This window comes from Podarcis filfolensis, assembly GCF_964270895.1.
Source record: "Podarcis filfolensis genome assembly, chromosome: 5".
Classification (NCBI taxonomy): Eukaryota; Metazoa; Chordata; class Lepidosauria; order Squamata; family Lacertidae; genus Podarcis; species Podarcis filfolensis.
In genome coordinates, this window is record NC_139608.1 from 79,690,107 (window position 1) to 79,716,784 (window position 26,678).

The window sequence follows — 26,678 nt, forward strand, 5'->3', positions numbered from 1 at the left end:
CATCAGCAGCTTCACCTGGAGTGGCAAACCAGAGTTCTGGGCCCAAGCGTTGTCAGGGCAACGGCAGACTGTTATTGAAAGAAGAGATCCAAACTGGTCAGTTGGTTCCAGGGAATCAGTGGGAAGGCCTGATCTTAAGTTACCAGTGAGTTTCTGATGTTTATTTAAAGGGCTATTTGAAAACCAATTATCAAATGACCAAGTGCGACTGTGGAACTTGCAACCGTGGCCAACCAAAGGGACTGGATCAGCCAACATTAACAGAAAATGTTCCCCAATTCCTGCGTGAAGTCTGAGGTATGAATCTATCTCAGTAGGATTAAAATCTTTTGTAATTGTGCCATTTTTGTGACAGTAGTAGCCTTGGCCTGTTGTAGCAAAACACACATGCACTTCATTAATGTTTTCTTTTCATTCTCCATTATGCTAAAACAAAATTAGGGTAGTGTTGTTTTTAAATTCACACTCACCACATACAACTGCCACCCATGGATGGCTCTAACAATAAAACTGAAAAGAGCGGCCAGAGGTCCTCTAAAGCTCTCCTCTGTCCTCTCTGGTCTGCCTTGCTTTCTCTCTGAGGCATATGGCATCTGAACTTGCCCTCCATCTGAATGAAGCAAAGCAGGAACCAATCCATCCATTACACAAACAGACAGTTTACAGAGGACAAGATCTATACTGACAAAAAATAAAAATAAAAAAGTTCCATGATTGATAAATGGACATGGGGGGAAAGCAAAGGGGAATCCAGGACAGAAAGAATAAGTTTTGCTCAAAGAGCATCAATTTTGTACTGTTATTATTCTGCTGGAAGTAGGGATTGGTAAGCACAGACAAGTGTAGATTTTTAACATGATACAAGATGATAAATGTTTTAAAAAGGTGTTGGTTCCAGGCACACGTTATACTCCCCCCCCCCCCAGCTCTCTGTTCAAGCCCAGTGGTTTTACCAGTCTGCTCCTGGCATTGCTGGGTACAGAGGAGAGTTCAACATTGACTGAAATGTAGACTGAAAGCAAAATCCTCACCTTTGGGAGCAAGTATACAAGCCTGCCCCTTGTGGCTCATTTGTACAACCGAGTTGTGCAGAGCTGTTAGGATAGCCTGATTCTGCTCACAGAGCTACAGTTCCCAGAGCTCCCCCGAATGAGGGGTGATTGTTAAACCACTCTGAGAATTGTAGCTCTGCGGGGGGAATAAGGGCCTCCTAACAAGTCCCAGTGGTGCCCCACCATAGGATCTATTGAGGGAGGGCCATAGCTTAATGGCAGGGCATCTACTGTGTCCCCAGTTCAGTCCCCAGCATCTCGAAGGAAGGCTGGGAGAGAGTCCTCTCTGAAGCTCTGGAAAGGCAATGCTGAGCTAAATGGACCAATGACTCAGTATAAGGTAGCTTCCCATATTCCTATGAACTGGACCTTTAAGCAGGAAGATGAACAGCACAGCCTAAGAAGAGCTCATGGAAGAGACAAGGAAACCATAGACCTAAGTGCTTGACTAGATTCATTTCTGCCCACAAGCTACATCCAATTTATACTGATTGACCAACTGCAGTGACCTTTTTAAAATTCATGGTTAACATTTGCACTTTTATATACGAGGACAAGGAAAGCACACTTGGGTGCTTCCAACAAATGCTTCTGCGTTATTTGAATTTGAAAGAAGCACATTAGGTAGAATAAACGATGCATGGTTTGAGGGTTCCTATATATTAACAGAAAACATATTCTGTTTCAACTGAATATACACAATGGAGTGAGAATTTGCACTTGGTTTTGACTGCAAAGATAGTTTTTTGGATTTCACAAGACAGTATATGCTTTCATGTGAGATTTGAAGTTTGGCATGGTCAGTTTGGCTAGGATTACAATAAAAAAATATACATGCAGCAGCATCCTATGCAACAGTAGAATGCAACCTGAGGGGTTCAGCACATGATCCTGCCTTTCCTGGGGAGACCAAGTGGAATGGAGGTGTTGGACAGCACTTCCGGAAGGCAAGCTGCCCTCTACCCACCTTTCCCTCCGGAAGAAAAATAAGGTTCCCCACATCTGCTATTCATGATTACTTAGAAAATAAATCTGAGTTCAATAGGGCTTACACAGGATTGCAGCCTTGGTATAGTTGTAACTGCAGTTTAAATATTTATTTAAACTGTTCTCTTTTCAATCAATGACCAACCAGTCATTGAAATAGTAAAATATTTTCTCATCAGCTGGGGTAAAAAACACGCATGCAGCCATCTTGCTAAAGCTAAGCAGGTCTGGGACTGGTCTGGGAAACTCAGCGTATGCTCCCTTGAGTGCTATGATGGAAAGAAGGCTGGATATTAATGTAATAAATATGGTAAAAGCTAGCAACTTAATTTCAAAGGTGCCCAAGGCAACTTTTAAGTACTGTAACTCTCCTATTGGTTTCTTTCGCTGATAATATTCTGGTACCTTAAAGACTAACACACTCATTATGGCATAAGGAGGTGGATGTCAAAGATTTCTTAAGGGTCCAGTGAAAAGCAATTGCTCAGTTTAGCAGTCATTGCCTTCCTTTTGTTACGACAGTTTTGGAAGATAATCAGCTTCCTGCTGCTGAAGGCAGGAATTTGAAAGTATGCTTTTTGTTCTGAATCAATCAAGGTGGGGCATCATCATAAAGGAATATATGCACTAAGCAAAAATAGCGACCATTGAAACTCACCAACCACTAAGTCCATGGAAAGTTGGCTGCAGTCCTCTTTCCACCTGGAGCCTCTCCTTCGCCAGATCCAATGGATGCAGCCAGTTTTGTGCCTCAGCCCTCAACCTGTCTTTGCATCTCTCTCCTAGCCCACCTATGCAGAACATGGAAGAGTGAGGCCTTTGCATTTGTGCATTCAGTTTGGAAGCTCCCCACTGAAACTTGGTAAGACCGCCATTTTGACTGCTTAGAGTAGGTTGTGTTTATAGGAAGCTAAGTGCTTTGTTTATTCCTCTTCCAATACAGGGGAATACAGGTGGGGAGCATCAGGTCTTGGGACTCTCCCTAGGATGTACCTTTTCTCTTGCCCACTTTCCATGCCAGCCCTGCTCCACAAGCTTCCCTGGGTGTTTCTCTGTGGCTGAAATGTGTTACTGAACAGTGATGATGCCTCTTGCTTGTCTGTATGGAAAATGTAACTGGACTTACAGAAGCTTGTGCTTGGCTGGAATATATAACCTACCATGCAAATATAGGAGTCGTACCCATTGCCCTGTCCCCTTTCACCTCTGGCCCCACCCACCACAGGCCCCTGGTTGACCATGAGGAAATGTGGTTCTTGATGTAAGAGCCAAGCCTTATCTAGATGATGAGCAGGATACATGGAGGAGAGGTTTGTTATCATGGTGATGGACCCTATTCCCAGCCTTTGTCCATTCAGCCAAATATATCTATGTGGAACCTATGAATATGCAGCTTGTACAGACCACTGTGGTATAGTACTGAGCACATTAATGCAGGAGTGTCAACTTGGCCCTGTGACCGTGGGTGCCCTACAGCGTGTATGACACTGAAATTTGAAGGTGTCCAGTCCCTTCATGAAGAATTTTGTGGGTGCTTGGGCACCCAGGGCACCAGGAAGTTGGCACCTATGCCCTAATGTCTCACCCTGCCATTGCTGACCTTTTTCATTGGCTTCTGAGGAACCCCAGCGTTGTCTGGAATGGAGCCTGAAAACCGCTCTTAAATTCACCATTAATCCACTGTGACACTACATTGAGAGCAATGAGGAGAGATGAAAATGCTGGCTCCCTCTTTTGCTTGCTAGTCACCCAACTTTCCTTTCAGCGCTACTTCATATGCCCAAACTACCACTGTCACCTGTCACCCTGTAAAGTCACCAGGCACTTTGTCCAGCCCCCAAATCTGGATCCGTCAGTAGCTGCCTTTCCTAAGAGAAGCTTCTCCGTCTGCTGCCTCTCCACCCAGAATCATGAGCACCCTGAGAGTGTGATGGGAAGACTGGCTTTGTGCTAGTCCCGGGGGCTAACTAAGAGGTGAGGTCCAAGTCCAGTCCAAGGTCGATGGTGCGGTATGGAGGCTGTCCGTCAAAGCTGTAGCTGGGTCCAAGGCAGGGAGTCAGGTGGGGTCAGAAACTCTGGCAGAAGAGCAGGACAGGGTGCAGGCAAGGACAGGCTAGCAACAACATTGCTCCTGCAACCTGGGACTGGGGCTGACTGGCTTTTATCTGCCCCAAGGCGTAGGGCGGCCCTGGTCCACAGGTGACTTGCCTCTCCTGGCCTGGAGGCGAGCACTCCTCCTGCAGGAACTTAGTTCCCTCCGCCTCTCTGCCCTGAGCCTCTGCAGCTCAGGAGAGGCTGGAGGGTTACCGGACCCAGAGGCAACCTCCTCTTCCCCTGACGGGGCTGAGAGTGGAGCACCTGCAGGCAATGGGTCCTCCATCACCTCAGGAGCCAGAGCAGACTCAGCTGGTGCCTGCACCTGAGGATCCAGCACAGGTGAGGACCCTTCAGGCTCAGGCCCCAGCCCCGGCTCAGCTGGTTCTGGAGGCGGGGACTCCTGTGCAGGCTGGGATTCCTCAGGTTCAGCCTCTGAGTCCAAATCCCAGGCCATCACAGGCTTTTGATTTCATTCCTGCCTTTGTCATTTGTATTTCTAATATTCTGCTGTGTTTTTCTGGCCTCGGCTTGTAAAAGGGAGGTGGAATAGCCTTTATGGTTTCCCCACCTCTAAACTGTGAACTGTTAAAATAAAACAACTTCAAAAAAACACTGTAAAATGAGCAAGCAGCCAGCTCTGCAAATAGGACCGAAAGAGGTATAACATAATCTTCCAGTATTTGCATATTAATCCAACACCTACAGATACATCTGATACACCATTATATGGTCATATAATCAAGTTCATGGCAAGCTGCTCCAGGGGATGGAAAATTTCTGCTCTGCATTGACCTCAGCTGTGGTCTATGGAAAAACAGACTCCAGAAAACACATTTAATGTCTTTTATCCAGCATAGCCATTTCCCACTTTAGAAGGCTAGTGGCAACCAGATAATATATCTGCCCCTGATCATTGGTCAAGCACACATACTTTTTATACAAGTCTATATTAGATTCCCCCAAGGTTGTGCAATTTAAAAACATTGTGTTGCCAAAAATCTGCTCTGATGCTTTGCAAAAATCTAATGAATTTTAATTTATTTTAAACTTTATTTCAACGAAGTATGAAGGGACTTGGGACTTTTAATCTCCTGTCACACATATTGGCCCAGTGTTCATGCAAAGATAATGGCACAGAAAAATAGGAAGTAAATCACAAAAAGAAGTTTTTAAATGTCAGTTGCCAGCAAGTTCATGTCTATTCTGACTGCTGATGAAGTTAGCTGTAATAATAATTTTAAAAATTCTACAGGAAGCTGAGATGCAGTTTGAATTTTAATAACTTGCCTTCATCCTTTGTCCCCTGATTGATTGGTCTGTCTGCAATTCAAAACCACAACGTCCCTTTTTATCAATGGCTTGTCTGGCCAGCAAAGTGCAGGAACTGAACAACTCAATGGCCATTCACAGGCCAACAGTTGCAGAAAAAGCAGACCACTGCAGCAAGTTAATGGCAAATCAGGCAGAATATGCTATAAGTGCCAGTTTCGTGCTATGAATGATCAATGTTTAGTTTTCAGCCCTTGATTGCTTCTTCCCTGCAATTAAAAGGGAACATATCAATTCAGATTAAAATCAGAATTGTATGCAGAATGATAAGGCTAAGTGAAGGTGGCAGAGAGTAGGGATTGTGTACTACTGGTCTTTCATAAGTGGGTAACACAAGTGGCATCACAATATCAGTTGTTGTTTTCAAACAGAAATATTACATCAGTGGTGGGAACTCTGTGACACCCCCGATATGTTCTTAGACTCCAATTCCGAATCACTGGCCATACTGGAATTGGAATCCAGCAACCTCTGGTGTCCCACAGATTCCCCACACCTGAGAGAGAGATTGCTAGGATTTTGCAGAGCAAGCCAACACATTAAGAATTGAAATACATTTGTAGTATCTGGCATACCTTCCTGCGCTGCGCTGCGCTGCGCTGCTTGTTTTCAGAAGTATCTGGATTGCTGCTATTGGACTAAGATGAATTTGGTGTACTTTTGCTGCAGTGGTCAAACACAATTATCACCCAAACATACAGAAAACAGCTTCCCTTTCACAGTTTAATTTCTCTGCCAGATTCTTCTCTAACACACCTACCCCACAAATAATGCCTTTCCAAGCCAGATGCTCAGAAATAATTTTCCCTTTCAGTATTAATTCTCCCCAACCAATTTTTTACAAGATTCCCTCAAAAAATAAGTTTCCCTTGATTATTTGACTGTTTTGCTATGTCAGGAAAAAAGAAAAAGATATGTTAGAAGTACAGGCAATCCTTATAGCATTAGCCAGCTGTTTTTGAAATATTTGTGCTCTCCATTCACTGTCCTTTGCTCTGACTGAGTTTTTAAAAAATGAAATTAATATGATTTAGGATCCCAATTTTGTAAACCACTTTGATGTTTTTGTCACATTTAAGTGGTATATAAATTTAAACAAACAAACAAAAACTTCCATACAGCAGCAACTGGAGGGTTTAGGACACATTGTTGATATCCCACTTACCTAGAGTCAAGTCTGGCTGATTTCCTCTTCAGAGGCACTTATACACTTCTTCTCTAATATCGCCAACCAAATATTGCCTAGCTGTCATATTCACATTATAGCCTCTTCCAGGCTAGGTTGCCAGAGAGTATTCTTCATATGACTTTGGAATACAAACAGAAATTGGCTACTCACCGACTCTTGGGATTTGGAGCTAGGACTCTGAGTATTCCCTTACTCTGAGAACTCCAAATAAAAAAGGAACCCAGTATAAATTTTGAATATAAAAAGGTAAAGCCCTTATTTGAAAAACAACAACAAGATTCTTCTTATCTGAAGAAGTGTGCATGCACACGAAAGCTCATACCAAGAACTAACTTAGTTGGTCTTTAAGGTGCTACTGGAAGGAAAAAAAAAATTTTGTTTTGACAACAACAAGAAGAGTTATCCATTAACTGAAAAAGTAATACTTGACATACAATTCCTTCTTTCAAGGTAAAGGGACCCCTGACCATTAGGTCCAGTCATGACCGACTCTGGGGTTGCAGCACTCATCTCGCTTTATTGGCCGAGGGAGCCAGTGTACAGCTTCTGGGTCATGTGGCCAACACGACTAAGCCACTTTCTGGCGAACCAGAGCAGTGCACGGTAATGCCGTTTACCTTCCCGCCAGAGCAGTACCTATTTATCTACTTGCACTTTGACGTGCTTTCGAACTGCTAGGTTGGCAGAAGCAGGGACCAAGCAATGGGAGCTCACCCCATTGTGGGGATTTGAACTGCCGACCTTCTGATCAGCAAGTCCTAGGCTCTGTGGTTTAACCCACAGTGCCACCCGCGTTCTGCTCAAGAAGTCCAGTGGGCAGATTAATTATGGGAGTTCTCCTCCATTGTGTGTTCCAATGTACATGTAAGAGTCATCCAGGGCCAAAGACTCTGCTGCAGCCTTCGTTCCTGTAGATGATACTCTCCTAGTCATCCTCCAGTAAATAGCACAAGGGGCTAAGGGAGGATCCCATTTACAATGTTAAGGCCACAGCAGGATCGGGTACTTCCAAGTCCTTGTGTGTGGTAATGGGGGCCAAGCTTGCTAAGAACTTCCACAAAAATGAGCTTCTGTGCAGGTATAACCCAGAGGTCTTCCAAAAGTGTTTCAGGGAATCCTGGTATTCCTTGGAAGCTTATCAGGCAGTCTGAAGATCAGTAATGACAGACAACTCACTTGTAACTCCTGATTTCCCCCCTGCAATGTGCAGCCATGAACAACGTTTGGCATAGGATACACTCTCAGATCACACTGGCTTATTCTCTGTTCATGTTAGATGAGGCTCATCAGGCAAGGCCAAATATCTGCTCCATAACATCTCCCACAATCCTCTACAATATACAGTGATATCCAGGGCATTTTGAGTAGAGAGGTTTGTATGAAAATATTCCTGGATAACTTGAAAAACACTAGTATAAGCACATAAATTTCTTTTTTTAAATAACATTTAATTATCTTTTATTATTAATGCCCACCCCAAGACAATATTAAGATATAACTTAACAAGTCTGCTGAGAGAAAGTTCCCTATTTTGAAATATATTAACATTACCCTATAGTCTTAGTTAGTGGCGACATTCTGGAGGCCTCACAATGTTGAAACAAAGTGACTCACTATTTTCCCTAGCTCAGATTAAATATAGATGGTTGGAAATTTTAAAATTAAATTAATCCCATGGAGTGCCATAACCCTGACCTATGCGAGGCACTTAAGATCCTGCAGTTTCAGCACTGATTGTAGGACAGCGCAGTGAGGTTCCCACCAGTGCTGGAGATCAATGTAGTGATGTGATGCTAGCCATGCTTAACTGAAGAGCAAAATAAAAACAAGGCCCTGCCTTCAACCGTAGAAAGAACTGTAGCACGTCAAGTGATGGGAGAAGATCAGAGGGCAGCAACATGACAGCGGGACCTTTTCTGCGGTGGCTCCCCGCATGTAGCATGCTCTGCCCAGAAGGGCTTATCTGGTGCCTTTGTTACATATCTTTTGGTGCCAGACAAAAACATTCCTCTTCCCCAGGCCTTTGGCCAATTAAACAACCTATGGTCTTTTAAACTGTATGTGTGCGGGGGGTATTGTTTTGGTTTGTTATTATAGTATGCAGTTTTGTGTTTTTATATTGTAAACAGCCCTGTGATCACTGGAGAAAGGGTGGTATAGAAATTAAATTAATAATAATAATAATAATACTTATTTCTTGTCATGGGTGGAGAAAAATGGTGGCTTCCTGGGTAGGGGAATCAGTTTTAGGCAGTGATAGATTTGGGTAACCAATGAATAAAAAGTTTATTAGCTTCTGTTTTCTGGTCAGAGGAGTAGGCTGCTGACATAGGATTGTAGCAAGGAGAATAAAGATTTCTGCCTGGAGTACCAGATACACTAAACTAGTAAATGTAACACCGCTAGAACACTTGTGGGGGATACTACAGCCCCAAGCTGTATTAATATAAAGTTATCAAAAGCATCACGCCCTAAAGGTAGCAGATATCAGACGTCTGCAGTCTGGTTGATACTGCAACAACAACATAAAGGAAGAGTCCTCACTTTTAAGAAGAGTGAGGTGACAACATGCTGTCCTTACATTAACCCTGTTTCCTAGGGAAGTATGTCCTCAAGTTTCACATGACTTGAGATTTGCTGAACGCAAATGTGCAACTATATGGCTTCTAAAGTACATCCGTGAATGAGGGAAACGACATCTTGAATCAACCGTTTAAGCTGCTCGTTTATTTATTTTGTACCTTCGAGACACACATTTGATAAAAGGGAACAAGTACACAAAGAATCAGTGAAACCAGCTAAACTTCAGTACCAACGTATTTGGTTCATGGCAGAAGTTCATACCATTGTTGATATTTGGGGCTAGCTCCAATACAACATTTTGCATCGTGTGGAGAACATGTGGATTCTGGATGTTGATGAACTGCAGCTCCTATCATCCTTAACCTTTGGCCATGTTGGCTGGGGCTGATAGGAGTTTGAATTTATCTAACACCTGCAGGGCCACAAGTTCCCTATCCCCCATCTTTGGAATGGATTCATTGTCAATTCCAATGGGTATCCATGAGAAACTGCTTTGGCAGAATACTTCCTTACCTGTCTTGCTGCTTGGTGCTGAGACTGGATTCCTGGAACTGATTTGGGAGTGAGCCAGATGCTATATGAGACAAAGAGCTGCTGCTCTCTCTATATTCTGCATCTTTGCCTTGTAATGTTTAAACAAAGTGAGATGTAATGGCATTGTGACTGAAGTCTCCCCACTCCAGCCTCATATTATTGTGATGCAGGGATGGTGCTGTTGCATCACACATTTTTATGTCACATGTTGCAAGAAGTGATGGAGAAGAGACATGGAGTGGCAGCACCACCATATCCTGTGTAGGATTCAGGTTTTGAGATTGTCAGTTATCATAATCATATTACAAGAGCTGGGGGCAGGGAGGAAATTACGTTCCTGAATCCCAGGATGTCATATTTTTAAAAAGAACTTCTTCCTATAGAGGAGATAAGCAACTAATACCCAAAGTGAAGTGCCTAGTAGACTCTGAAACAAGGGTTCGGCGTGGGAGTTCGGAAACTTCATTTCCCAGTTGAAAGGGAAGTATGTGCTCAGGAGGGAGCTTGCAACGTAGATGAGAATTGAATTCATCCCTGTAAATTCATAGGAAGAAACATAGTTTAGGATATACCATTATGAAGAAGAAGAAGAAGAAGAGTTTGGATTTGATATCCTGCTTTATCACTACCCGAAGGAGTCTCAAAGCGGCTAACATTCTCCTTTCCCTTCCTCCCCCACAACAAACACTCTGTGAGGTGAGTGGGGCTGAGAGACTTCAAAGAAGTGTGACTAGCCCAAGGTCACCCAGCAGCTGCATGTGGAGGAGCAGAGACGCAAACCCAGTTCCCCAGATTACGAGTCTACCGCTCTTAACCATTACACCACAGTAGCTTGCATAACCTCTGTGTGACAATCTGTATATTAAAAATCACTGCACTGCAATTCTGAAGGATAGCTAGTTATTTTGCCCATACATTTCCTTGTGGGGTGTGAATCATTATTGTAATTGGCCTTTTCGCCTTACCCAAAGTTTAAGGGTAAGGATGCTAGCGGTGATTCATTTTGCCACCTCCAACATGATCATGTGACAGAGCCACTTTATTCTTCCACTTCCACACCAGGTCAGGTGATATTTTGTTTTATGGGTCTTAAAATTTCTAAACCTGCCTTTTGACCTTATTGGGCCCTTTAGACAGCTTACAAGAAACAAAACTATTAGAACCACAGTCAATAACAATTGCAAAAGGGGCAGATTTATTATTATTATTATTATTATTATTATTATTATTATTATTAAAAAAGTTTTAAATTGAAGCATGGTCATTGTGACTACCATCATTCACACTATATGAAGCAGCAGTGGATACGAACACTAACATGGGCTACACTTCAGATAAGCTGCACCTAACAGAGTAGGGCTTAAGCCCACTTCTGCAGCATTCTGATGTTGTGCACCTATAGAGGCAAAAGGGGGTGCTGCAATATGATTTAGAATGGAGTGTGAGAGGTGGGGGAGCACCAGACTTTGGCATCACACAGGGCACTGCGGAAATCTGAGACGAACATTAAATTCCGGTGTTGACAAGTCCTTAGGATCTAGATTCTAGAGGCGCTACTTGACAGAGGGCTGTAACCTGAAAGGTGGCAACTCTGACCATTCACATTAACGATGTTTTATAAAAGGATGCATGGCATTGCCTCCAAAGGGAAGATGGAAATAAAACAGGGACACTGTTTTACAAAGGACAGCTGTCAGGGGCAACTGCAGCCTACACTCTAATGAGGGTATGTGCAGTGAGAAATTGACTGGGAGAACCTGAATCTAACTTACATTGTCCAGCATGAGATCAGCAATGTATAGCTAAGCAGCATTAGAGGGACTGCTGAGAGCAAAAGTCTAGCTGCTTAGAGACTTGAGTTATGACCTATGATAGACATAAGCCATTTGGCATAACAGCTTCATAAATTACTAGTCTGTATTCCTGAACAAACACATAATTAAGTAGAGATTGCCAAGTGGCTCCAGAGGAAGTCTTAAGACTGAGCAAAATACAGAATGATTTATCCTTGGCTTCCACCAGGTACAGTCACTGCACTCTCAAAGTAGCATCACTTGTTAATGTCAATAAGCACTTAAATGAATCACAGAGCAGCCTTTTCATGTGTTTTGGAATTGACATTGTACAATTCTCAGGCAAGGGTTTGTGGGGTGTCTATGTGTACCATCACCAAGCTTCATTAGTATTACCGGTAATTCATTCATTAGTCATTTTTCTGCCCTTCTACAAAAAGCAGGCAAAGCAACTTTCAACAAGCTATTAAAATCTAATAGTTAAGAACAAAAGCGAACCCACAACCACATAAAAACAATCTATAAAATAGATTATCAATAAAACGTTAAAATGCACAACAGCCACAATCAAAACAGAGACTACACTGCTGGGTCAAAAGCCAAAGCAACGTAAGTAGCCAGGAAAGGCTCTGGAAAATAAGAGAAATAAAAAAGAAAAATATTTCACTTGCTGTCAAAAGCAGAGGAGGGTTTTGTCCTCTTGGCTACTCTAACTGAAAAAGGTTCCTCAATAGTCTTGGGTTGATGTTTGATCTGTGCAGACCTTTGTATATGCAAGGGAGTTGGGACTTGTCAAAACTCATAAGCTCTTTATGTGCAGATCTGTAACCTCCATTTTTACAAAGCACAGATTTCATGTTAGCAGTGTATGTGGACAGATCCCTGTAGGGACAGACTCTTCCATGCATAGAGGCTATGGACAATGATGGGGCAGGACCAGTGGGTGTGACCCTGACCCCCTACCCCATGTCATTTTCAATGTAGATTGAATGTCTGCACAGGGCTACTGTTAGAAACTTACCTTGGAGTTACTGCCCCAATCAAATGTTATAATAGGCCACAGCTGCAATATCTTACCTGGGAAAATGAAAGGTTGACCTCCCCACCAATTTTTCACATCGATAACATAGAACATGATTCCCAGCAGGACAAATGAGAAGCAGCTCAGGGTGGTGACAAAGGACAAAGACCTAGCAAACACAGAAAACAACCAGAAAGGCAGAACTTCACTGTGTGGGGCTATACTGGAGTATGAAACCCACCTAGCCAAGTGCTATGGAACAGAGAAGACACAGGAAAAGGGATCATCATGGTCCCATTTGAATTGCTCTTAATTTTATCTATGTTATAGACTACTTTGGTGGAAAGGCAGCCTAGAAATTCATTCAGTTAGTCAATTAATGAAATAAATTGCTCCCTTTCTCTAGCCATGAGCTAATGAGCCCACTCTCATATAAATGGAAGAGAAATCCAAGAGCAACTGTGAGAGATAACACCATTGTTAGCAGGTCTATCATAACTGGTCTTGTAGCTTTAACCACAAAATATTGAGGGACACTGAGTGTGGAATTCAATGTTGTGTTAATACAATTATTCTATCAGTGCAAGCATTTTTGCTTGCCAGATGTAATGGTCTCACCACCCCAGTGTGCTGTTCTGGGGATTCTCCCAATCTCTCTGAGCTGATTTAGGTGTGCAGTGGGTGAGTAGTGGAGTGAAAGCCCTGTTGCGCTAGCGGGACTTGTAGCACTGGCTCCCCCTAGTGCAGCTATTTTGTTGAATCTGCCCCAAACAATTTGTAATGCTCCTGCGCTGGAATACATCAACACATGCAAAGAATGCATGAATGGCCATCATCACTCCCTGAGACAGATGCAACCAGGTTAGCCGTGCCTGATTCTTAGTGGGCCTTACTCCCAAGGAAGCATACATGGGCTACATTTGTTAGTCACTAGGCTACATCACTTTAACAAAAACAGTCCTTTGCCATTATCTACCCCAGGATATCTTCAGAAACTGAAAACTCTTATTCATCACATTAAAAATTTTTTATAGTTAGGTCATGTCATGTCAATTTCTGTGCAAGTTTCATCAAATCTCTTAATTTTGCTGCCATTTTAGTCAAAAAACAGCAAGTGGATGTAGCAGTTTCACTTCAGTAAAGCTATACGTTTATTTGCGGCAGCATATTTTTCCTCTTGGCTCAGAAGTCCATTGTCCTACATGATATTTTTTTTTCCATGCCCTTCCTTAGACCCAGCCAGCTAGGCTGTTCATTTGCATACTGCAAGGGCTGTAAGTAGCTATTGATTTTTCACTTTCCCTTTAAAACCGTCAAGTGCTTCATCCAAGTGTTTCATCCTCTCTGATAAGCACCATAAAAAGGGCTGGAGATAATGGCCAGACTCATTTGAACCCCTGTAGGTGTTCAAAACTAGTTAACTCTCCATTAGGAGTCACTGCATATTCTCAGGCTTTCTAGAAAACATGAAAGACGGGCACTGTGTCTTTGCTACAATTCCCTTGCGCTTACTTAAAAGGAAGGGGGGAGACCAAGGCATTTGAGAGCTACGGTATCAAGTCACACTACAGAATTGGTTTTTAAGATAAATATTATTATATGGATTTTCATGAGAGGATCATCACTGTACCATAAATTTTCAGTCTAGCCCACTAAAAAAGAGAATGCTCTGATTCTACCATCTGAGGTCTAGGCCAGCTTCCTGAAATGCTGGCAGCAGAATGGTACTTGCCGCCAGCCTGTGTTTCCTGGTAATGAGTGCAATGTCTGCCTACATTGTCAGGATGTATAGTGTGAATACATAGCACATTTGTGATCCTATCATAGCTGTCAACTTTTCCCTTTTTTAAAGGGAAATTCCCTTATTCCGAATAGGATTCCTCACAAGAAAAGGGAAAAGTTGACAGCTATGCATCCTAGCCCCACCTTCTCCAGTGAGAACCAGCTCTAACCACGTATTATTACCAGTTGAATGGATGCCACAACCAGATGGCTACCAGTAAATATGAAAACAGTAGTTGATGGCAGAATTACATGTTAACAAATGCCTGACACCTGCTTTTCCCTTTGGGAGGAGGCTCTGTAGTGGAGAAGTGGCAGATAGGGAAAAGGTTAAACAGACGCCCATGTACCACTGGTGTTGCTCTAAATACCCCCTTGAAGCGGAACAGCAGCTGTCAGGCTTACAGAAAGCTGCCTTTATACTGTACCAAGTGAGGCTGGAAGGGACCACCAGGGTCATCTAGTCCACTCCCCCCTGCAATTCAGGAATTTTTTGCCCAATGCAGGGCTCAAACCCAGAACCTTGGGTCAGACAAGATTTATTGCTGCTACTCCTCTGCCTGGCAAGAGGACCCGGATTAGAATCTACTCTTTCCTAGCCATGGAATCTGAATCATTAAGTAAAGTTTGTTCCTTTACTTTCTCATAAATGCTTCTGTTTTGGACATGAGCAAGGACAAGCAGTAGCTTTCCACGGATGCAGATAGAAGCCCTTCTTGCACTGATGCCAGGGGTTCAGCTTGGGACCTTTGCATGCTATGACCATTCCCTCCTTTGTTACATGCATTTGCAATGTGTGGTTAGACCACACAGAGGGGTGGCTCATACATGCATGCTCAGCAGCTGTTGCCTGTAGCAGCAAATGAAGCCTTGCATGTGGGAATGAGCCAATCAACCACTGAAGCAATGCTTTCCAATGGAGCCAATCTTCAAGCAGTGAGTCATTGTTCAATGACAGGAGATCAGCTGATCAGCATTTGTAATACAGCCCACATCACACCAGGGGATAACGTAAACCCAACAAAGGCAGGGGCAATACAATAGAAGCATCTTAATAGGGCAAACCAAGTGGTGTTTGGTATCTCACATCTTTCATCTTATTCTTGGCATGATGCAAACTATGAGCAAATTTTGCCGTGACTTGCATCAATCAAACTTATAAGGTAGACTTTAAAGCACTTACCAGAGATTTTTATTGATGGGGATGAATCCTTCATTTTGTGTACATTTGGTTAGGATGGCAGAGATAATCCCCTTAATAAGAAGGAAAAGAGAACAGGTCAATAGCAAGTGATAACATATCTAACTCAGGGAAAACAGAAAAGGGAGGGGAGGAGAGGCAAAGGAAGAGGAAGGAACAGATTGTGTGCCAAGTTCTAAGTGTTTCCATTGATTAACTAATCAAAAGATGCATTGCAGAGCAAAGAGAGAGGCACTGAACTGAATAGAAGACCTTGATTTGAAAGTGTGATTGTTTTTATTTTATTGTATGAGGTTTCCTAAAACAAAGCCCTTTCCAGAAATTGGATCAGCCTGAGTCAAAGAACCTCAAGGATGCCAGAGAGGTTGAGTCCAATAGTAACATTATTTTGTACAGTTTGGTGGGAGAGATTGGTCAAGGGTACTGACAAATGACAGCTCAACAGAAGACAATCTTAATATTTTTAAGTATCATCTTGGATGAGGCTGTTGTGTTCCGACATCATGCCTACACTAAGTTCTTAGCATAAAGCTTTGCTATAGTGGCCAGCAACTGCTGGACTCTGGGACAAATCTGCCTTCAGAAATAGATGCCAAGGCCTGGTTCAAATGAATCCCTCATTGCAAGCTACTTAAATGAGCTGCAGCCAGCGTTACTTGCTTTTTCTTGGACTTTATTATTGAAGACACATTCTAGAATTAAGCCATGGCTCAAATGAAGCCCTTTACTGTCCTGTTCATGAGAAATGGAGACCTGGACATCTTTATCCCAAAGGCTCCCTATAGTCCTATATCCTGAACAAGATGGTAGGGAAGCAAGCTAAGTCTCCACTGCAGTAGCTTTGCTGTCTCTAAGCCTTGGGGACATTTGGTCTGGTTGTCTTCTTTTTCGACACCAAGCTGTTGGTGTTTGCACCACAACGAACAGCAAGGCCAGAAAGCTACCTTCGGTATTTTTTCAAATAAATCCTGGCAGACAAAACTCAAATAAATCTATTGCTGAAGGAAATTGCTAATGCCACACTCTGTCACATACCCTCTGTGCGGTGTTAAAAACGCTAAATTAATTAAATAAATCAATTGATGAAATCACCCTATAAATGTGACAGTGCGTCATAATTCAAAGCGGCCGTAGGAGCAGCGAGTCAGATCCAGGGTGCGGGGAGAAAAAGAAATGATTTGCTGCTCTGGTTTGGTTTGGTTTGGTTTGGTTTGCTTTGAAGTGAGAGGGAATTTAACATGTGGAAGTCCCCATTTTGTGGTACCTCCCTGTCCCTCATACCAAGGGGAGGGGGGGACATTAATCCTTTCTTTTTTAAAAATTAAAAAAAGCAGCAGAGAGAGAAGTACAGAATTTTATACTATACCGGTCAAGTTCCCCTCTACCTCCTGTACTGGAATTGAACATTTAAGCTGAGACTGCAGTGATACCACCAAAGAAGTCTTATACAATATGAGACCCACTAACCAAACTCTGCCCATCAGCCATGTGCAGCATTGTGGCCTAACAGCTGCGTCTCTTTGAATCATATACTTTACTACAGGAACCTGGGACCCTCCATATGCTACAGCAGTCCCAGCCAGTATAATATAATATAATAATTTGAGTCCAGCAATATCCGGATGACCATAAGTTCCCATTCCTGCTTTAATCCTGCACGCATGGACACAGACTCAGTAACTAGGCTGAAACATGAAATTTTCTTTTGTTAACCCTGGGTGTCAATAAATGACTCATCTAGCAGGTGTTTCTGTTAGTATTTGTATTATATTTGCATTGTAAATGTGTTTCACAAAGAATAAATGGTATTGGGGAAAGGAGGTGGCAGTTGGCAGTTGGTAGTTGGCTGGTTATCCTGTTAGCTGATTCTTTGACTGAGAGTGTGGAAGTGTGGTGACTTCAAGCAGACCCTGTCTGGAGGATTTTTGTGAGATTTAATCAAGCTATGGATTAATAACTTATGCACTGTTATGAAGGAGTTTTGAAAACAAACAACTAAACCCTCTGTTGGGCTCAAAGGAGAAAAGCACATTTTATTCATGTGAATAATACTTGTTGTTCAACTGTTGCCAACCTGACATGTAAAGATTTATCTTCAAGGCTTGGGTAAGGCATCTATTTTATCACAAATAGCTAACAGTTTCCCTGTTGCATATAAGTATTATACTAATAGCTTAATGGATATAGTTCCAAACGTTTAATCTGTAGTGTGTGGGAAATTCAGGACTTTTACAAGCTGTATCAACTGCCTTAAAGTGTAATGGATTTGTGGTTAAATCAGCTTTGAGGTGGTTTAACGAATGCTTCAGGTTTCATGTTGTAACACAAAAATGGAGATGCTTTGAAATCAAACATCAGGGCAGTGGGAGGCAGGAGGAGATGGAAATAAAGAGAGATTTTCTATGTAATTAGAAAATGATCATACACAACTGTTTTTGATAGTTTCCCCACCAGCCAATAATGAGCAGCTGAAAAAGCCAATGGCAAAATAGTCTACTTTCATGCATGGTTATAATCAGAAATGAAAATTAGTTCCTTTACTGAGCAGTCCTAACCCACTCTTTCTTCTACTCTGGCTGGCATAAATTTCAGACATGGCAATGACTCTGATGCTCTGTTCAGTCCCACTGCTCTCAGCTGGGAGTTAGAGTTGGTCCACTAATTTTTATGGACTTTCCAAACAAAGGCCTGGTGCAAATATAATATTGTTATCCCTTGACCACGGGTTAAGCATTTGAATGTGCTCCGCAGGCTCATACACTGCATCCTCCTCTTTTCCTTTTGCATGTGTGAACTCCCCTGTCCTTTCTCTTTGCAGAGAAAAATCTCTTGGTGATGAACTGTGCCAGCACCAATGTGAAAGACAATCACTGCTAGTTTCGAAACAGACATTGCAATGAGAGCCAGAAGCTTGCTTGCAAACCCTGATTAAAGGTAGCGAGTTTTGTGTTAATATTGATAATTCAAAAAAGGGGGGCGGGAAAGGGAGAGGAGATTTCACATATGATTTTGCCTGTGCTTATTTTCTGAATGCCTGATTCCTGTTGAAGGCACAGTGGTCAGTAAATGGAGGTGGCGAGGCAACCCTATTTGCAGGGAAATTGCATTTTACTAGCACTCAAATATCACGTGTGTGCTACCACTGAGCTACTGTCCTTGAAAATCTTTTGTGGGTTGCTTCTGTAATAAAAGGTTGGGAAGAATCTCAGGATTAGATATATTACTGTGGTGTGTTCAAACGTACACAAGCCCACCTTAAACTCATTTAAAACTTAGTTAAAGATCACCAAAATCTATATTTGTTCAGTTTCTGTGCTTTAAAATCAGCAAAACAGAGCACTGCAATTTAGGTGGAAAGATGAGTGAGGAAATGGCATGTTACTAGCATGAAAATAAAAGCAGTGTGTGTGTGTGTGTGTGTGTGTGTGTGTAGAATGAGTTAGAAATGTACTCATGTTGCAAATTTGGGTGTGGGCTCCAAACATGATTGGATCCTGAAATATGTTTGAAATTCAAGAAGTTTGGGTGGGGAGGAATTGGCGTTCCCAGATTATACCCCTCTCTGGTCTAGTTTACAAGGTCTTGCAGAAACTGCACAAATATGCAATGGCAAATTTCACTTCCCATCCCTCCTGCAGAGAAAAGTAGATTAAAAAATGCTGAAACACGATTTTATTTATTTATTTATTGCAGAGATGCTTTTCAACCTATGTGGTCCTTGAAAAGGCTTACAATGAGGAAAACAGAAAAGAGCCAAAAACATGCATAATAAAAGCCCTCATGCTGCAGTTAAAAGTGCAAAATTTAAGGTGCAAATACACAACCACATTACTGCAGCAATCATTGCTCGTGTCCAAGAAATAAATAAAAATCATGTGTGCAACAAATAGCACATGCAAAACTGGCTAATGTGCATTGACACACACGTTATCCAGTTCCACAAATGTTATTCACTGGCCAAAAAGTGGCTTAGCTGGGACATGTGATCCTGTACTGCACATTGACTGTCTTTAAAAAAGGGCAATATATTGAACTATCTCACAGTACTTTGAAGACTACATTGCAGTGGTCCCACTTAAATAACAGCTCCTCCATATGCCTGACCTTGAAAGATCCTCTGTTTAGTTGATAATATTAGCTTATGGTATATTCAGGAACTGAATAACAGGATAATGTGAGAAAAAAGAACCTGCCAATACCCCCAGTAAATATTTTGTGTGTGTCACCAATGCCAAAAGGCATGGAGTGTGTGTGTGTGTGTGTGTGTGTGTGTGTGTGTGGTTCCCTGAAACAGGTGCAGCCGAAGAAATGTATTACATAACCCAAAACTGAGGTGGAGGGAAGTCAATAACTTACATGTTTGTCTTTGTTTTTGTTTTTTTGTTTTCTTATAATTAAGTTATGTTGTTCTTATTATTGTTTTTTTTTCGTGAAGAATTTATTTTCTGTACATATGTGTGTATATATGTGTATGAAAATTAATAAAGAGAAATTAAAAAAAAGAAAGAAACAGGTGCAGCCAACGTAGCCCCCTCCAAGGTTTTGGACTACAATTCCCATCATCCCTGACCATTGGCCATTATGACTGTGGCAGATGAGAGTTGCAGGTGAAAACATCTGGAGGGCACCACGTTGTTTTTTTCCTGCTCGAAAAGCTCCAACACACCAAAGAGGACACATTCCAGCCAGGCAAAAGCACTTAAGGAGAGTGCAGAGCAGATCCAGGGAGATGAGTGGTCTGATGAAGCAAGACTGGCCTGGAGAGAAGGCAGAATGGCCATGTGCACTACTGAACAGAGGAGAGTCCACTGTTTGAAGGGTTGTCCGGTCCAAGCGTAGTTTAAAAATAAAAAATGATAAGAAGGGAGAGGAGGAGTTGGCCTGCACTGTAAGCAGCTCACCTGCCCACAGTCTTGTTCCCCACCCTGGGAAGAGTTACTATATTCCTGTTTAAATGGTGGTATTATTTCTACACCTGCATCTATATGTAAATTAGCATATGCAAATCTTATGCAAATGATAAGTCCCTGTTCTCTTTGGTCCTCTCTTTTTTGATGAAGCATGTTCTCCGGGGGGGGGGGGGGGGAGGGCAGCAATGTTCAACTGGCCAACCTAGGAGAGAAGGAGCAGTCCTAGAGATAGTCCTCAGGGCAGGATAGAGAGGCAAAGAGAAATTATGGGATGGAGGCTCCCCATCCTTGCCTTACATTCATCCTTTAAGTCTGCAATTGTTATATAGCACTAGCATAAGGAAATGTTTCTTCCTGCCTTGAGCCTTAGAAAAATGACAAGCTTCTTTTAATGCCTTTTAAAAAATGGGCTTATTTCACATAGGCTTGTACTGACAAGTGATGGCAACATTTCTTAACATTACATGCAGCTATCCATCACTGCAGCGTGCACACACCAAACCACAATAGGATCATATTTACAGCAAAAGTCACAGCTGTCCCTCACAAAATGAAATTAGGTTTGATTTTGTGTCATGGCAATGTTCATTAGTGCCATCTAGTCTGCAAGGGCAAGATCAGATAGCTGATGGTGGACCCATAATTCATTGCAAAGGCACAATCTGACTGGCTGTGTGAGGAAGAGACAATACTAGCTCTGACCTCTTTGCAAATAAAGTGTTACCCAGCACACATGAAGCTGAATTTCACTTAGGTGCTCTAGAAAACCAGAGGCACCATTTCATATTTTGTTAAGGGGAGCAAAAATTTCAAGAACTGCATTTGGATACATGCACGATTAAATTGTGAAACTCTGCCTATTTTAAGAGCATTGGTTATGGTTACTTTTTTATTTAAAAAAACTCAAGAGCAATTTCAGCCATGTTTCCAACACTGACCAAATAGTTTATCCTGTTTTGCTAAGCAAAGGGATCTGCATGTTTATAAGAATAGCCATTTGATGTGTGGAACCACTAATGAATTGGGTGGAAATATAGGTGACTCTAAAGGATAATCACATGTGGCATGAAACACAGGGCAGTAATCCCCCTCGCTAAATGGAGTTCCCTCTGTGGAACTGTGTTAGTAGTGGAATTAAACATTCACTTTGGTCTCCTAAATGCTGAGCAACTGGAATATCACAAAATAGGTGCCCAAGCTGAAAGGTTTGGCAAGGCTAACTGCACCACTGCTAACGTAAGGGGCACCCAGAAAGAATCAGACCTGTTAAAAAAGCCATTCTAGATTGTGCTGTGTATGAACACTAGACATACTGCACATGCAAAGACAAATTCAAGGTGACATGAGTCATGTGCGCTGCCTTTGTCAAGCCTTTGAGATTGACAAGAACACTTGTTAATTGACAAGAACACTTGCCCCCAAGAACAAAGGACAAGAACACAGAGGAGGAAATGTAAATAAGAAGAGTGCTTCAGAGTTGGCCATTAAGAGTTAAATCTTGCATGGATATGGCCCATCTTCAATTTCTATCATTCCCTTCACCGGGCATAAGAAATAATGCTGACATGAAATTTTAGTTCATGAACAAGGCAATGCCACGTTCAGCTATGATGGCCAGCTTTCAATTTCAAGAATACTGGCCCCCTTAGCAGTTTTAGGTTAAGCCAGGTAAGGTAGAGCCATAGCTGAAAATAGAGTCCATTGTGATACAGCAGATCATGGGCAGAGGGAGGGTATGGAGGAGCAGAGTCTGGGAGAATCTTATGACTTTTATGTACAAGGATTAGGGCGGAGCAAAAAAAATTAAAAAGCAAGTTCAAATGTTAGCTAGTGAAAAGGAAGTTTTAGATTTGGAGACGAACAGGCAAGAAGCAGTTTGAACATATTGCTGTGGCTTATGGAACTGATGCTGCTTCAAGATGAATAACATCTATGTGTGCAACTGCTTTCCTTCTTTCTCCCGCACAACTTGTCTGTTGTAAATGGATTATTACAGAAAGGCCTTACATTTCTACTCATAAGAAATCGACCCCATTAAGGACTGCATGGAAGATCCAACCATGTAACCAGAGGAACTGTGAAACAACGTATGAACCGATGAAGCAAACCTGTTTCCAAACACTGGTACTCATCTTTAGAAATCAAGGCCCCCTGCTGAGCAAGGTCCAAGAACAGATCCTCAAGGAGGCAGCTTTACAAAAGCCACTGCTAACTGCCTCTGACAAGCTGCAGTCTGGGTTTCCTGCATGGTGTGTGGAGCCTGGATCAATGGCTTGGAAATATTTCTGCTTGCTGTAGTCAATTGTGCCTTCCAGGCTTGTTATACCATGGCTGAGCAAACACATAATTTCCAACTTGTCACCTACAATGGTCTCTTTCTATTCCCTACCATTTTGTGCTGACAGCCAGAGAGAGAGAGAGAGAGAGAGAGAGAGAGAGAGAGAGAGAGAGAGAGAGAATGGCAGAAAGCAAGGAGCACCCATTCTGCACAGATGAAGGCATAGTTTTTTTAAAGAAAAATAACCCAGTTGACCCACCATTTCCAATTAAAAGGCTTTCTTGTGAGATGGTTTGAAAAGACAAGCCTGTGACCCACAAGAACCTGTTCTAGTCACAAATGCCAACACTGGACAAAATGGGCCCAATGGCTAGACTCAGTTTTGTAATTTAATATAACCATATACTGAACTCATCAAAATGATCACAGAGGCAAATTCACTACAGTTCATGGTAGCAGATAATTTTATCTGCTATTTCAATTACCTTTAATGGTCCCCAACAGGACCGGTCTAAGAGGTTTTGCTGTGAAGTGAAATGTCAAGATGTCCCTCAATTCCATGTTCAGAAGCCAAATGAACTAGCAGTTGAAGCTTACTTCGCTATTGGCGATTGGACAGCTACAAAGCACCAGGCAGCTAATGTGGCACACACAGTTCTGTCCTCCATAATGTCAATGCTGCCCCCTGCCCTGCACCACCTGCCCCCCAAGACATCCACCTTGTTCTAATCTACCTAATGGTAGGGCCAGCCTTGGCACCTATGCGGTCAGGGTAGTTAAATTTTCCTCCTGCTGTGCAAGAGCTGCTCATCAATAAATTGTTCCCACATGGCTGGGAGAATATCTAAAGGGCATCTACAGTCAACTGCAATTTAACAGCAGCTACACACTTTATGTAGTAACATTGTGTGAAGAGGGAGTTTGCAGCAGGCATGCACCCTTAAACATGTGTTTCAGCCTCCCGCACATCCATCAAGCCTCTCTTATATATGTATATATACTTGCTAAATGGATGGCATTTGTTTAATTGATAGTCCACTCTTCCTCTGAGGAGCTTGGAGCAGATTACAGCCGGTTCCCAAGTGTTCTCCCATCAAAGCAGTTTACAAAGCCAGGCCTGATTAGCTTAAGGTGGCCTATCAGCCTTCAGACCATTCACCAGGTCAAGTTCTGGTAGCCCAGGAGCAGTAATAAGCAATTCAAACCACATAACAACTACCACATGTGAAATATTCAACCCACTACTCCAAATAATTGAAATACTTTTGGTGAACAATGCAGGGGGGACAGAAACCAAAAGGTATAGAAGGAGAAACTGTTTTACTTCTTGATCAGCTTTTCCAGCATGTCTGATCCAAGTGCATTTCAGCACACTTGTTAGCTCATTTGCTGTCACTATTAATCAGGCATTTGCCTTTTATGTTGAAGCAAACAAGACTGCATTGAGAACTATGCTAACTGATTAATTTTTTGTAAATGAACATTCCATTGATTTTCTTAATTTGATGCATCAATCATCCAAGTCCTCATTCAAGTAAGTGACCAGGGAGGTACTCTTCCCACCTCGGAGTCAAGATTGGGGATCTTTGAGATTGGCATAATCAGTCTTGACAGACTTGAACCATCATCCTGTTCAGATGAACTGCAAGATCTGCCATTCAAAAAAGTGGGGGGTGGCAAAGATCTTTATCACTGTGCTTTGGAAAATGGAGAAATGCTTGCTGAATGGGCAGGATGTAATCAAAGGATGATTGCTGGTGGTTCTATCTCAGTGTTCACTACATGGTGAATGTGGCTTATTAGGATTTTCAGAGATATTTAAGGTCAAGTCACAAAACCATCAGTCCAGGGAAGCCTGAAGGGAATCAAATCTGTGTTATAGATGGCAACATGCTGAAGCAGTCATTTGATATAAACTTGTTGCATCTGAGCATGGAAACACAATTAGTGCCGCACGGTTTTCAACAGCAGTCAACCAGATGTCTTTGGCAGCTCATACAGAGGGCATGAAGCAATGTTCTTCTCTGCATCAGTGACTAGAAGGTGACTAGCTGTTGGAGGCATTAAAGGTCCTTTAAGTCCATATTTGATAGCGCAGGTCTCTGGGAAATCATGCTGCAGCATTCTGCACCAACTGCAGAGTACAGAACAAGTGTGAGTGAAGTCCCACATAAAGTGCATTGTACTGTAGTAATCCAAGCTTGAATTAACCAATGCATGATCTACATCAGCCAAACAAATGGTCATGGTTGTTGTAACCATTGCAGTTGGTAAAAGGTGCTTCTAGTCACAGAAGCTACCTGGGCTTCCAGTGACAAAGATGGATTCAGAAGCACCTCCAGGCTGCAAATTTGCTCCTTCAGAGAGGGTGCAACCCCATCCAGGGTAGGCAGGTGACCCATTTCTTGGACATGGGAACCAATTTTGTGAATGGTTTTATTAACGGAAAGATTTAAGTTGTGTGTTCATTATAGTAATCCATGCATTGGTGATCTCAAGGCTAGATTACTGCAATGTGCTCTGTGTGGGTCTGCCCTTGAACCTGGTTTGGGAGTACCAGCTGGTGCAGAATGCAGCAGTCAGACTGCTGCTGGTGGTGAAGGGGCTTCTGGCTGAGAACATGTGACTCCATTGTTACAAACATCTGCACTGGCGGCCCAACTACTACTGAGCCAGGTTCAAAGTGCCTGTATTAATTTACAAAGCCCTGAACAACTTAGTTCCAGCATACCACTGGGACCACCTGATCCCAGCTCAGTCACTGCAGGAGCATTGTTGGCAAGGCTCATCTGACAGCAACAAGAATCAGAGCCTGTCATCGGCACAATATGATCTCTGCCAACAGAGATTCAGCACATCTTCGGTTTCAACTTGCCTGCTAACCACCACCACCCCGCCAGACTTATGCAGGCAATTAAGAATATGTTTTCCCATAACAGTTGATTTCTGATTTTAACATTTCAATATGGGTTTTATTGCATAATGTTACATATAATTGTTACAAACCACTCAGATTTTTTTTTACAATGAAAAGTGGTGTATAAATATTTTTTATAAATAAATAAATGTTTGCAGCTTTAAAATGCAAGGGAGAAGACTAAACTCCAAATGAGTTTTAGCTGAAATAAGCTGACAAGGGAAAATTATCCAAATTATTAAGAGCTGACATCTATGGTATTATTTTACTATCCCAGATGTTCAGGAAGAATTGAGAAATTGTCCAGTAAATGCAAAGCCTAGCAGGAAATTTGGTGCACGAAGGGGATGATTCAAAGCTGTGGTTTTTGGACAGGACATGGAAAATTTTATTTTGAGTTACCAGATGGAGGTAGGGGAGTTAACAGGCACAGTAAGGCATGAAAACAGGAGATGCTAGCTAGTTTCAGAGCATCAGACTCCAAGAGGCATTCATGAAAGGAGGGCTTACATAACTTCATAAATAGGAATTATCCAGTCATGAAGTTTTAAAGCTTTGCATCATAGAGGCTGGGTCTAAATCAGTTTTGAAACCCACAGACATGAAATATACAGTATATTGTTCTAAGTGTTTTGTCAGTTTTTCTTGCTAAATAATGAAATGTCTTAATCTACACTAGTGTTCCAGTTGATATATCTGCTATTCCTCACACCTACAGGCTGGGGAAGTTGCTGGTTGTTTGGGAGATGTAGCCCATTGGCAGTTCTTGAATTATCAATAATTTTAAGCCCTAACACTTGGACGGATATCATCAGATGACTTTACTGTGACCATTTAGATTAGGTAAAAATCTAAGTGAAAGCAAACACACACACACACACACACACACACACACACACTTCCTAAAACATCCTTCATTGTTAAAAACATAGTATCAAAAGTGGATCACTGGATTGTTGCAAGAGGTATTGGCTGTTGCAGAGACTTTCCTGTGTTTCACGGTCA

At 42.2% G+C, this 26,678-nt stretch overlaps 2 protein-coding genes and 2 long non-coding RNA genes across 11 annotated transcripts in view; 2 read left to right on the plus strand and 2 right to left on the minus strand.

Annotated features, from left to right (window-relative positions):
- RET (ret proto-oncogene) overlaps positions 1 to 3,978 on the minus strand; it is a 123,748-nt gene extending 119,770 nt beyond the window's left edge. For 3 of the 5 annotated variants that reach the window (XM_083614587.1, XM_083614588.1, XM_083614584.1), the window contains exons 1-2: positions 3,640 to 3,978; positions 2,698 to 2,830 (exon numbers count right to left, since the gene is read on the minus strand). The gene's annotated coding sequence lies outside the window, so the exon portion shown is untranslated. The remainder of the gene's footprint in view (positions 1 to 2,697; positions 2,831 to 3,639) is intronic. The other 2 variants (XM_083614590.1, XM_083614594.1) reach the window with 2 other exon arrangements.
- Positions 97 to 23,982, plus strand: LOC310763049. The gene is made up of 3 exons (XR_014548430.1): positions 97 to 297; positions 2,826 to 2,901; positions 22,475 to 23,982. It is a non-coding gene; the product is annotated as an uncharacterized lncRNA (long non-coding RNA).
- LOC310762928 (heparan-alpha-glucosaminide N-acetyltransferase-like) overlaps positions 9,362 to 26,678 on the minus strand; it is a 170,598-nt gene continuing 153,281 nt past the window's right edge. For 3 of the 4 annotated variants that reach the window (XM_083614752.1, XM_083614753.1, XM_083614754.1), the window contains 3 exons: positions 15,551 to 15,621; positions 12,642 to 12,754; positions 9,362 to 10,305 (listed from right to left, as the gene is read on the minus strand). In XM_083614752.1, the coding sequence (XP_083470878.1) occupies positions 10,124 to 10,305; positions 12,642 to 12,754; positions 15,551 to 15,621 (366 nt within the window). In that variant the 3' untranslated portion in view covers positions 9,362 to 10,123. Of the gene's footprint in view, positions 10,306 to 12,641; positions 12,755 to 15,550; positions 15,622 to 24,057; positions 24,891 to 26,678 lie in introns of those variants that run through there. The other variant, XM_083614755.1, reaches the window with a different exon arrangement.
- LOC310763002 lies at positions 17,252 to 22,206 on the plus strand. The gene is made up of 4 exons (XR_014548349.1): positions 17,252 to 17,674; positions 18,387 to 18,502; positions 19,262 to 19,862; positions 20,082 to 22,206. It is a non-coding gene; the product is annotated as an uncharacterized lncRNA (long non-coding RNA).